The 13,241-nt window shown below is 42.3% G+C and overlaps 1 protein-coding gene across 1 annotated transcript; it reads left to right on the top strand.

Moving 5' to 3' along the window:
- Positions 1-8,678: 8,678 nt before the first annotated feature.
- LOC135932207 (centrosome-associated protein CEP250-like) lies at positions 8,679-9,911 on the top strand. The gene has a single exon (XM_065469573.1). It carries the CDS (start codon positions 8,679-8,681, stop codon positions 9,909-9,911), a length of 1,233 nt encoding a protein of 410 aa, XP_065325645.1.
- The last annotated feature ends 3,330 nt before the right edge of the window (positions 9,912-13,241 follow it).

Here is a 13,241-nt window from a genome sequence, read left to right as displayed (position 1 = left end):
CATAAGACAAAGTGACCTCCTGAAATGACACACAGGGAACTTAAATACTAGTTTAGCTAAAACAAATAACACACAAAGGGGGAAACAAAATGGCTGCTATATAACGAACTAATACAAAACAATGAAACAAACTTGAAACACCCCTCCAGGCAATGAAGCATGTGGTTTCATCCAATGAGGCTGTCAGTGGTACTTCAGCTCTCCCAGCCCTTTGCCAGACAGGAAGAAGAAGCCAAACCGGGGCTGTGTTTTTTTTCCCTTGTATAAGGACCGGTGCAGGCAATTGATGATTTTCTTGAGTGAATCTGGAGCTGTGTGCCTGGTCCAAGCTGTGCTATTTGGCACTTTTTATAACTGCTTGATGTGAGTCCCATAACCTTCTTTTGAAGTGGTAGGTCACAGAAAATGTTCCACTTGAGTTTTGATAGTTTGGCAGAGGTTTAAAGTTATTTGTACCCCTGTAAGTGTAAAACATTGTTTTATTCCTGCGGAGAAACTTGTAGTGGACTCCGCCACCACTTGCCGATACTTATTAGGGTGTGACCCTAACTTGTGTACAGTAGAGACCCCGCTTCGTCTCGAGACCAGTAATGATGCCCACGTCAAACAAATGAACAAACAAACCCCCCAGGAATTATGTTCATACTCAGCAGTCACAAAGTCTAACTGGTCATTGAGCTTACAACCTCAGTAAGTTTTCATTCAGCTACTCTCCATATTCATTTTTCAGACATACCTGGTCTTCTCCGGCAGACTGGACTTTCAAAGTCACGATCAGAAAGCTCCTCTGGTTCCTCCTGAGAGAAAAAAAAGCATTTTCTACATAAAATCTAATCCAGTTGCACCAAGTCACCGGTAACACACAGCCACGTGGCTGCACTAAAAACTGTTTACACCTGATAAAAGTGCAATATATTAATTAAGAAAAATAAAGGAACAGACTCATTTCTTAGAGAATAAATGCTGCCCAAAAATATCTCTGCATAATAAAATGTTTACCTGTGCAGGTTTGTGTATCCGTGCCATTATTTAAAGGCAGGTGGTGGAACAAATCGAGGCCTGTCTAATCTCTAAAGGCAGATCATTCCACAGTTTTGGAGCTGCTACAGCACAAGCACGATCTCCTCCAAGTATGGAGAAGGCATGGAACGGCTCATGATCCAAAGCATACCACATCATCTGCACAACATGTTCAACAGATTTCACATTTTTTGTGACATGTGTGACATGTACAATGACCCAAAACATACAGCCAAAGCACCACATTAGTTTATTAAAGCAAAGAAGTGGAATATTTTTCAATGGGCAAGTCAGCCACCGGATCTTAACCCAGTTGAGCATGCACTTCACTGGTTGAAGACTAAACTTAGGACAGAAAGGCCCACAAACAAACAGCAACAGAAAGCCAGTGCAGTAAAGGCCTGGCACAGCATTAAAAGGAGAAAACCCAGCATCTGATGATGTCCGTCAGTTCAAGACTTGAGGCTGCCATTGCCAGCAAAGGGTTTTGAATAAAGTCATAGAAATGATCATTTTATTTTCAGTTATTTCAGTTGTGAATTTTTTGAGCCTCTGAGATGAAGGGAGTGTGCTAAAAATACTTTATTTTGTCACATTTTTATGCAATCATTTTGTACAACCCACTGATGTATGAAGCCTTTATTTGTCAGTTACAATTTACAAAAAACAGTCAGTGAAATTACATGTGTAAGAAAGCCTACCAAGCGGTATGATATCCCAGTGGAGACGGCAGGTGTTGTTGGTCCAGGTGCATTGCTGGATTCCTAAGGAAATATTTACATCAAGAATGTCTGCTGCCTACCAAATTTAAAAAGAAAAACTGAGGACTAGCTAAGTAATTTAGTTATGCTAGTTTAGCTAACACTGCTATCAAGCCGTCCAACATGCGATACAATAAACTCACCAAGTGCTGCGGCGATTGTGAAGTGGAGACTGCAGCTGCTGAGGGTGTACTACTGCTGAACGTTTGGATGGCCGACAAAACGGCTCTTCCGATGTATTACATAGGTTTACAGGAACCATAACGTTTACAAGGATGTTTTACATGGAAGCCATGTCCACGGTTAATCACGTGACCTTTTGAATGCGCCTCATGTCTGTCTCCCTGTTCCACGGTGTATAAGCCTTTAAGCACACACACAGTGAGGAAGAGAATGTCAGTTTTTACATTTAAATATGCTAAATTTGCTAACTCTCCAAAAGTTGATTCTGTTCATCTGGACGTAGCGTTTTCAGTGGGAGAAACGTTTCGTCACTCATCCAAGTGACTTCTTCAGTCTCAGCTGACTGCAGGTTTCCCCAATCTTATAAACAGTACATTTGCATAATGACTGAAACCAGCCCACTGAAGGAACAATGGGCTGGGAGGTCAGTTCCTTCATCATGAATATGAATATTCTCATGACCACTGATCAAAGCCCACTGATCATGGGCCATGAGTACCATTCACAGAGAGTTGGGGAATGGCTGCAATCACAGCATTGTAAGATGGCGAAAGATGTACCCTTAGGCCCCCTCCTCGATTCAGAGATGGTCTTTCCCTTTTCACGTAAATGGCCTCCTTAACTCCGCGCTCAAACCAGCGTTCCTCCCTGTCCAGGATGTGTACATCCTCATCATTGAAAGAGTGTCCACTGGCCTGTAGGTGTAAATAGACTGCAGAGTCCTGGCCTGACGAGGTAGCTCTTCTGTGTTGTGCCATCCGCTTTGCCAGAGGTTGTTTGGTTTCCCCGATGTATAAATCCTGGCAATCCTCCTGGCACTTAACAGCGTACACTATGTTACTCTGTTTGTGTCGGGGGACCCGATCCTTGGGGTGGACCAGTTTTTGGCGCAGCGTGTTTTGGGGTTTAAAGGCCACAGAGACGCGATGTTTAGAAAAAATGCGTCTCAACTGCTCTGATACTCCTGACACCTACAGGATCACTACAGGCTTTCACTTAGGCACCCATTGTCCTTCTCTCCTGGATCAGCTGGAGTTTTTTTTTGGTGCCTTCCCGGCTTTGACAAAAGTCCAGCTGGGATAACCACATTTACTCAGGACCTTCTTGATGTGATGTTCTTCTGCTTCCTAGGGCTGGGCTATATCATACCGTTCATGGTAATACCGGTGTAATATTGGGCAATGATAGGAAAATGAAATATCGCGATAGAATCTGGGTAAAACGCGCATGCGCAGTGCCTATGTTTACATACGCACATGGCGGCAATGCAGAATGAGAAGAGCGAAAGCGGATCGTTAAATGAAACGGATGAACCAGAATTGGTTTGTAAAAATGCTGCAACTTCAGTGGTGTGGAACTGGTTTAGCGTTCGTCTGTCAGATACACAACAAAGCACTATTTTTGGTAGAGCATGCTAGCGGGCCGTCGTTATTACCGTGTTGTTTGGAAAATACACTTAAAATCAATCCTTCAATTTTTCTGAAAATCGACAGTGCCCCTTATAATCCCGTGTGCCTTATGTATGAATTCTGGTTGTGTTTACTGACCTCGAAACGATTTTATGTGGTACACGGCGCTCGAAAATCTGTCAAATGTTTCAATATGACTTTGCTAAGCTACGAACCCGCACTGCTTGATGGATTGTCGGAGCGTTACGGCTATTGTAGGCAGGAGCCTCGCGGAGTGATACGTACTGTGCTTCAACATAATATTACCGTATTGTGTGTGTATAACCTCTTTTTAAGTTTTGTGGATATTATACATGGTTATGCTGAGGATATGTCAGCCAGTTTCCACTGGAAATGCCTTTTGGTTAAACTGTCAGCAAGGAATTTGCATTTGCACTGTTAAATTTTTATATAACTTTAATGCACATAAAAAACAGCTGCTTGTTTAAGTGAAAGTACATTGATGGGATTTTTTGCACTAATAAAGTTGTGGAGTTGTAAAGTATTTTGTCTAGTATCAATTATATCGTCACTTATATATCATTATCGCAAATTTTCAAATATATATCGTGATAAATATTTTTGGTCATATCGCCCTGCTCTACTGCCTCCCTGGCCGCTGTGTCTGTGGGGATGGTGTTCGCTCTGTGTTGTAGCGTCCTGATGACACCCAGTTTATGCTCCAGTGGATGATGAGAGTTAAACCTTAAATAATGATCCGTATGCGTAGGTTTACGGTACACATCAGCTTTTAGATGTCTCCCATTACTGATGGAAATCTCACAGTCTAAGAAGGCTAACCTGCCACTTTTATATCCTCGCTGGTGAATTTGATGTGTTGGTCCACCGAGTTAATGTGATCCGTGAAATGTAGTACGTCCTGAGATTTGATTTTCACCCAGGTATCATCCACATATCTGAACCAATGGCTTGGTGGTGTTCCAGGGTAGGATAGCAAAGCCCTCTTTTCCACTTCTTCCATGTACAAATTGGCCACGATGGGTGAAACTGGGGAGCCCATGGCACACCCATGTTTCTGCCTGTAGAACTGACCCTTGTATGTGAAGTAGGTGGAATGAAGACACAGTTCCAAAAGCAAACACACTTGGTGGATGCTGAGAGTGGTCCTGTTGCTGAGGTTGGGGTCATCCTGTAATCTCTTACGGACTACCTCAAACGCTTCCGTGACTGGGATGCAAGTGAAGAGAGATGTAACGTCGTACGAAACCACGGTTTCATCTGCCTCCATAATGACATCTCTCACCTTCTCAACAAAATCCAAAGTGTTCTGGATGTGGTGTTCAGAGCTGCCCACCAGCGGGTTGAGGATCGAAGCCAGAAACTTAGAGACGTTATAGGTGACAGAGTTGATCATACAGACAATCGGTCTTAAAGGTGCACCCTGTTTATGTATCTTCGGTGAACCATACAGACTTGGTGTAGATTCCCCTGAGTATAGCCTGTGATATGAGGTCCGGTCAACAGCATCGTCTTGTTGTAACCGCTTCAGACAGTCTATCACCGTCTTCCTGTAACAACTTCCTGGGTCACATTTCAGGGGCTCAAAAGCAGTGACAAAATTTTCTCATGATAGTCTTTCTTTGGGCTACGGAGGGGGGAGAGCCCCCTCTGGAGGGCATCAGCCCGTAGTAGCTGCTCACACATGCTCCGGGCCAGGGAGGGGAGGGAAGCCCGTAAAACAAAACGTATATCCTTCTACCTTGCTTCACATATTTACTGCTGCTTGGCTAGCTTTAGTCATGCTAGCATCAGCACAGGTAGAAACAGATACACATCAGACATCACATGTAGCTTGTGTTTATGTTCAGAGTGACATCTGATAAAAGCAGGGAGCAAAGCACTGAGCAGCATATCAGTCAGCATAGAAAAAATGCCATGAATTTCATCAGTTAGGCTGGAATAATTTGTTTCTAGTGGCTTCTATTGTAAGTGCTCTATATTTCAACATGACATCCTGTATGTGTCCTACACTGAGGACACTTGAAGCCGGTCATTTTCTTAGAATGGAGCTAAAGATAAAACCAAAACTAGGGATGCACCGATACCGTTACCGGTATCTGGTATCGGCCTCGATACCACATTTTCTAAAGTACTCGTACTCGTTAAAAGTCCCCCGATACCGGGGACTGATACCACGGTCTGAGAAATGTCTATGTTTGAGCGGCATGTAAGGGGTTAATCACAGGCGCCGAGTGCCCGCCCCCAGGCCCCGGCTACAGCTCAGAGCGGGGAAACGGCGAGGCGAGACATGTCAGCCGTGTGGAACTATTTCAAAGTGAACGAAGATGACAAAACAAAGGCGGACTGCAAATTGTGCTCAGCGAAATTGTCCAAAGGAGGCTCAAAAGGTAGCTCATTTAACACAAGCAATTGAATCAAGCACCTAAAATCCCAACAAGACAAGGAGTACAAAGAGTTTACCCACGCTTCTAAACCAACACAACCCACGCTGCAGCAAACTCTTGCAAGACGAGAGAAAATGTCCAGAGACAATCCACGTGCTGTGAAAATAACACAGGCAATTATAGAGTACATTGCATTGAGTGACCAGCCACTCTCGGAGGTAGAAAATGTTGCATTCCTGCATCTCCTCCATGTTCTGGAGCCCAGATATGATGTCCCAAGCCGCCACTACATGACTGACACGGAGCTGCCTAAACTACACGAGTCCTTGAAAAAACATATCCACAGCCTACTGCAAACCTCCTCTGCGTTTAGTTTCACCACGGATATTTGGACAAGCAGTGTTAGCCCCGTGTCGCTAATTAGCCTAACCTCCCAGTGGATAGACGAGTTTCACGCCGCAACGAGCCATATTACATGCCTAACAATTCCGCGGCTCGCACACCAGCCAGGCTATAGCGCATGTGTCTGAGGAAATGCTCCAGACATGGGGTATACATAAAACATCAGTACATGTTGTGCTTCGTGACAATACCAAAAACATGATTAAAGCCATGAATGACGCAGGGCTCCCAAGTCTGCCGTGTGTCGCGCACACGCTCCAACTGGCTGTTCATGAGGGCTTATTAGCACAGAGGAGCATAGCTGATGCTATAGCAGTGGGGCGGAAAATAGTTGGGCATTTTAAACATTCCGCCTTAGCCTACTCCCGCCTCGAGGACATTCAGGGACAGCTCAACCTGCCAATAAAGAGACTGCAGCAGGACGTACAGACGCGCTGGAACAGCACATATTACATGCTCCAGTCCCTCATAGAGCAAAAGCGAGTGCTGGGGGTGTATGTGTCCGAGCATGAACTCCCTGACTATCTCACCGCTCACCAGTGGGCTCTTATGGAGAAGACTGTTGCCATCCTCGGCCCTTTTGAGGAACTAAAACTAAAAAGGTGAGCAGCTATGACGAACTAGCCTCTGATGTCATCCGAGCTGTGACTGTGCTAGTGAGACTTCTAAACAGAAAAAACAGACAAACAAATTTAAAATTAAATTTTGTTTTTTTATAATTATTTATTCTGTAATATGTTGCATACAACATGCTTTTCATTTTAAATAAATGTTCTTAATTCCAAACTAGTCCCTTGTTGTTTGTTTTTTGTTAAATTATATGACTAATGCTGTTACCTGTAAATTTAAATCATGTTTTTATTAAGTACTCGGTATCGGTATCGGCGAGTACTGAAATGCAAGTACTTGTACTCATTTTCAAAAAAGTGGTATCGGTGCATCCCTAGTTGAAACCAAACAAACTTTCATAAGAGATCTTCATTCTGCAATAAGGGACATTAAAACCCTAATAATATTATCATTAAAAATATTAAAATGTGAAATAATCATCAATTTTGAACAAAATCCAAATAATCTGTTTATGCAATACCAGGTGCTGTAATCTTCTACACACAAACATCAGAGGGCGCTGCTGCTCACTCAGTGGAGACAGCATCAACACAAATATCAATTAGATCTTAACAGTTGGGGATTTTGCTTAGAAAAACTACAAATGACAGTTTAAATATTGAAACTAGTCTTTTAGACAGTTTTCTAGTACAGGTTTGGGTTGTGAGTTTTACACAATGAACACTTTCATAGATGCTGCAATGTCAAATTCTTCATGTGTGTACATGCACAGACCACATGTGCATACTGTTGTGCACATAAACTCACAGATGTATATGACAACTCAGGTTTGTGGCATGAAATTTGTATTCTAATTTTTAAAAATGTAATACATATACATTTAATACAGATTTTCATAGACACTTTTCAAAACACAGCCTATGCCTGATTCTCATACATGCATTTGTTTACTCAAAATGTGGAAATTGTGTGGAAAAATGCTAAATATAGACAGATTTTTCCACAATGGATATGATAGTAAGAGTTAATAAACCTCTATTAAAGTCTCCCTCTGCAACCTGTTGTTTCTTAGATTCAGCAATGAAACTGAATTTAAAACAAAACATAGATGACATTCTGTCGCCTCGGCAACCACCAAGATCTCACTGCCTACAGACATTCAGTAACTCTCATTGGATAGTGTCAATAAATATCTTTCACTAAATATGAATGTTTTCTACCTGTCCTTGTTTAAATTATGAAAGAAGTTATTATGCGTGAGAATCTGTCGAATGTTGAATACTTTCCACTAAAACGTCGTCTTTTACTTTGGTTAGGTTTTTTTTAAACAACCATTTAAAAAACATATTTTGCTTTTGTTTCATTTTTTACTGCAATTCCTGTAGAGTAGCTTTTATAGTGTTAATTCAGTATGTGCTACAAAATAAAAGCCTTTCCTTTACAGTAGGTTTGTAGGCATTTTATTTTGAATTGTTGCAATCATGGCACTTCAGAGGAACAGCACATCAAAGGAACAGCCTGTGATGTCACAGTGCACATTCTACTGGCAAAGTCCTTAAATAGGGGAGAGACGTTCAACAAACTGTAGTGGATCTCGGATGGCAGAAACACAAAACAACCTGGTTGTTAAAACAAAGACAAGGCAGACGCAGAGAAACGCAGACGCAAACGCTGACGCATCTACAATGGCAGAAGCAAAAATAGAAATGGTTATTACACCAGAAATAACGATCTTACAAAGACCAAAACCTGAGCTTGAAAAAGCCGCACAACCAAATCCTGAAAAGTCTCCTGTTGCACAACCACAAAAGGAAATGGTTGTGAAAGCAAAGAAACAAAAAAAGCAAAAACAGAAAAGAGTGGCTGAAGAACCAAGAAGACCAATTACTCGGGCATATGCTCGGGCTCTTCTTGAAGCTCAAAACAGCATGGGTGATGGAGCAAACCCGAAAAATGAAGAAAAGCAAAAAAACACTGAAGCCACTTCTGAAAGGGAAAAAGCTGAATCCCTCCCCATTTCAAATGCAAAGGAGGACATGAAGAGAAAGGGAAATGTGAAGAACCCCAGCAGACCAAACCCTGGGCCCAATGGAGGGACTTGGCAATATCAACCCAATCCCACATTTAGACCCCATCAGGGCAGTGTCCAGTTTAATCCCTGGCACGAGATTGCTTATCTCAGACAGCAACTTGAAGCCTCCCAATACCATCAGAATAACCTTTACTTGAACATGGTAGCTGCAAACAAGAGGGCCTCTTATCACCAGTTTCAGGTGAACAAACTTCATGAACAAATGCATGAGACCAAGAGAAATCAGGAGGAAACAATTAAAGACCTCATAGAGCAGCTAGAGGAGGCTTCTAGTAATAAGCCCAATGACATCAGTGAGACTGACACTCTCACAAATGACAATGAAGCTATTGTCATACTGGATGAGGTGATGGTTGCCCTGCAGGACCAAATCAGCCACCCTACCACAGAGCAGTGTGTGGAGTCTGCCACTCCAACCACAGAGGCTTCACACACTGACTCTGTAGGACTGATGTCCTCTAAGGAGGCTGAATTTGAGGTCCAATGTAGAATTCAGCAAGAGCAGATTGAGATGCTCCAGAAACAGCTCCTAGCAGCTCAAAATCAGCTTGAAGAGCAGGCCGTTAAACATAGGCAGGAGCAGGAGACACTCAACCTGGAAATCAGTGACCTGAAATCACAGCTTTGCTCCAACAAGGCCCTTCATGATTTGAAGGTTGAGTCTCTTGAACAAGAGCTGAAAGAGGCCAAAGCCTCCTCACTTAAAATCGCACAGGAGCCGGAAGAACAAAATGCAAATGAAATGCCTCTGAAAGAAAAACACGCTGGAGGAGAGAAGATGGAAAAAGAGGACTCACTGCCATCCACTGCAATGTCTCTGCAGGAGCCTCTGAAAGAAAAAGACACCAGACAACAAGAAAAAGAAGAAAAAGAGGACTCGCCTGCATTGTCTGTGCAGGAGTCTTTGCAAAGTCTACGAGACAAACAGAAAATGTTCAATGTCAAGGTGGCTGAACTCGAGACTGAGGTTAAGAGCCTGCCAGAGGTTCCGCCAAGTAAGAAGAAGAAGAAGAAGCGGAACTGCCTGCGTCCCCAATTTCACCTAATTGGTCTCAACATCAAGTCCTAAACATCATATTCATATACAACTAAATTGTCAGTGAACATTTGAACCCCACTCGGTCGAGACAGAAGGCCACCCCTTCCTGAGCCCGGTTCTGTCAGAGGTTTCTCCCTATTAAGAGGGAGTTTTTCCTCTCCACTGTCGCCAAGTGCTTGCTCATAGGGGATTTGGGGGCTTTTTTTAACACCAACCACTGATAAGCTCACTGACATCAAATTTAGGACTCAGCAAATATATAAATGGATGAGGAATCATCCATTTAAAACATGTCTGCTGAGTCATATTTAGTTGTATATAAATATGATTTCTGGGACACTAAGGCCAATCACAGACTAATTTGGACAATTGGTAAAAAAAATAAATAAATTGGAAAAATTGAAAAAAGTAGTTGTGTCAATGTTTCATGTAGATTTCAAATAACATGCCATTTTATGTCAACATCTTTTTGTTACATTTGTTAGTGCTCGTGGTCTTATATTCTTATGATCCTGTTCATTTGATGAGTATATCCTTCTGCCTTGCTTCACATATTTACTGCTGCTTGGCTAGCTTTAGTCATGCTAGCATCAGCACGGGTAGAAACAGATACACATCAGAGTCATTGCATGTAGCTTGTGTTTATGTTCAGAGTGACATCTGATTTAAAAGCAGGCAGCAAAGGACACTGAGCAGCATATTAGATAGCATAGAATTCAGCATTCTGACTATTTTCTTAATATTCTTACAAAGAACATAAAATTAAATGCAACAGATCTGAGACTTTGGTGGTTGATCCAAAGGAAAAAAATCCCCCTCAATAGATGGTTCACAGACGCAGGTCCAGTGGAACCCACTTTCACAAGGGAGGAAGCATCAATTACATAACACCTTTTTGTCAGCTCCATCACCCAGAAACCTGTCACTGCCAAACAATCCGTTTCTAAAAGTTTTCTAGAGTCAAATGTGAGGCCATCTGTGTGACAGCTAAAGCTTCTTCTAAATTAGTCCATGCAAAAGGATAATGACCCCAAGCACAGCAGCAAATCTACAGCATTCCAGTCCAGACCTCAACCTGACTTAAATGCTGTGTATAAAGGAATGCTTGCAAATGTCAATGAATTGAAGCAGCTGAAGTTATTGCTGCTAACTGCTGGTTCTGTAAACTACTCATTAGTGATGGGATTTCCGGCTCTTTTTAGAGAACCGGCTCTTTCGGCTCGGCTCACTAAAAAGAGCCGGCTCTTTCGGCTCTTCAGGTTGTTTTGTTGCTTTAATTAATTTATTATTAACAATAATATAAAATTATGCACAAAAGGAATTACTAATGTAAAAGAATAAAACCCAGTGGTTTTATTTATATATGTTTATATATAAACATATATATAGAGAGACAAAGCACGTACAAACTCCAAAACACGTAAAAACTCCATAGCACGTACAAAACACAACAGAAGTGCTCCAGGATGCTAGGCGCAGTGTTGAGCTTTTGTTACCTAGTGGCTACACAAGCCAGCAAGTACCAACGACCGGATTTGGTGTGTGGTAGTAACAGGTAAATGAACATTTTTTTAAAATTATCTGAATATATATGAGTGCTTGTGTATAAATACACAAACAATACACATATGCTTTCAGTTGTGTAATTTAAGTGATCTAGGTAGCTGTTTTGGAAGTTCAGTTCATGCTAGAAATGTGTTTTGGAGTTTGTACGTGCTTTGTCTCTAGGGGCCACCGTAAATATGCTTTTATTCAAATTCAAATTCAGATTTTATTTGTCACATACACAGTCATACACAGTACGATATGCAGTGAAATGCTTACACAACTGCTCGTGACCTAAAGAAAAAAGAAAAGGCTATGAATAAGATAGGAAATAAACATGAAAATTAAAAAGGGTAAATTTAACTAGGAAGGAATAAAATAAAATATATATGAATTAAAGTTGAAAATAAAATAACTGTACAACACAATTTAGAATGAAGGGTAAATTTAACTGGGAAAGAATAAGATAAAATATATATGAATTAAAGTTGAAAAATAAAATAACTGTACAACAAAATACACAATACACAGTATATAAATATATAAGAATGTATGAAGAAATATAAATATTTATACAATAACAGCAGCTGTACAAGTATTAAATGGAAATGAAGAAATATAATGTCCAGTGTTGTGCAAACCACATTGTAGGTGTCTTGTGCAGTGCAAATATGCTTAAAGTGATTTAGTGATGGAGTGATTAGATGACCACGCATCTAATCAAATTAGTGTAAACAAGGTCCAGAATGTCCAGTGTGTGTGTAAGAACCATATGTGTGGGTCAGTACTATGTGGTGGTGTGATTGAGAGACCGTATCGCCTGCGGGAAGAAGCTCCTCCTCAGTCTCTCTGTGTTGGTCTTCAGGGACCGGAATCGCTTTCCTGACCTCAACAGAGAGAACAGTCCGTTGTTGGGATGGCTGAGGTCTTTCACGATCTTCCTGGCCTTGGTCCAGCACCGCCTGCTGTAGATTGAGTGCAGGTCAGGGAGCTCGGAGCGGATGGTGCGCTCAGCTGATCGCACAACCCTCTGTAGAGCTCGTCTGTCCTGTATGGTGCTGTTCCCGAACCAGGTTAAGATGTTTCCCGTCAGGATGCTCTCTATGGTGCACAAGTAAAAGTTCCTAAGCACCTTGGAGGGCAGTTGGAAGTCTCTCAAGCGTCTGAGGTGGTAGAGACGCTGTCGGGCCTTTTTCACCACGGTGTTGATGTGACAGGACCATGACAGGTCCTGTGTGATGTGAACTCCGAGGTATTTGAAGCTGTCCACTCTCTCCACTGGGCACTCGTTGATGACGGGGGTCTGGTAGTTCCTCTCCTACTTAGTGCTGAAGTCCACTATCAACTCCTTTGTTTTACTGACGTTTAGAAGGAGGTTGTTCCTCTGGCACCAGTTCTCCAGATTCCTAACCTCCTTCAGGTAGGCCGTCTCGTTGTTGTCAGAGATCAGGCCCACCACGACGGTGTCGTCAGCAAACTTGATGATGGTGGTGGAACTGGTAGTGGCCACACAGTCATATGTGTACAAAGAGTACAGCAGGGGGCTCAGAACACACCCCTGGGGGGCTCCAGTGCTGAGAGTGGTGGAGGCTGAGACATGTCCGCCCATCCTTACTGCCTGTGGTCTGCCAGTTAGGAAGTTGGAGATCCACTGACACATAGATGAGCTGAGTCCCAGGTGCTCCAGTTTGGTGGTGAGTGTGGAGGGAATTATGGTATTAAATGCAGAGCTGTAGTCGATGAAGAGCATTTTAACATAATTCCCCCTTCTGGTGTCCAAGTGAGTGAGTGATGTGTGGAGGAGATGAGAGATGG

The sequence above is a fragment of the Pelmatolapia mariae genome, linkage group LG18, assembly GCF_036321145.2.
Source record: "Pelmatolapia mariae isolate MD_Pm_ZW linkage group LG18, Pm_UMD_F_2, whole genome shotgun sequence".
NCBI classification, from domain to species: Eukaryota; Metazoa; Chordata; class Actinopteri; order Cichliformes; family Cichlidae; genus Pelmatolapia; species Pelmatolapia mariae.
This window is presented reverse-complemented; position numbering and strand designations above follow the sequence as displayed.

Excerpts from the sequence above, each read along its gene's own strand:
- LOC135932207 (XM_065469573.1), top strand. The coding sequence starts at position 8,679 with ATGGGTGATGGAGCAAACCCGAAAAATGAAGAAAAGCAAAAAAACACT.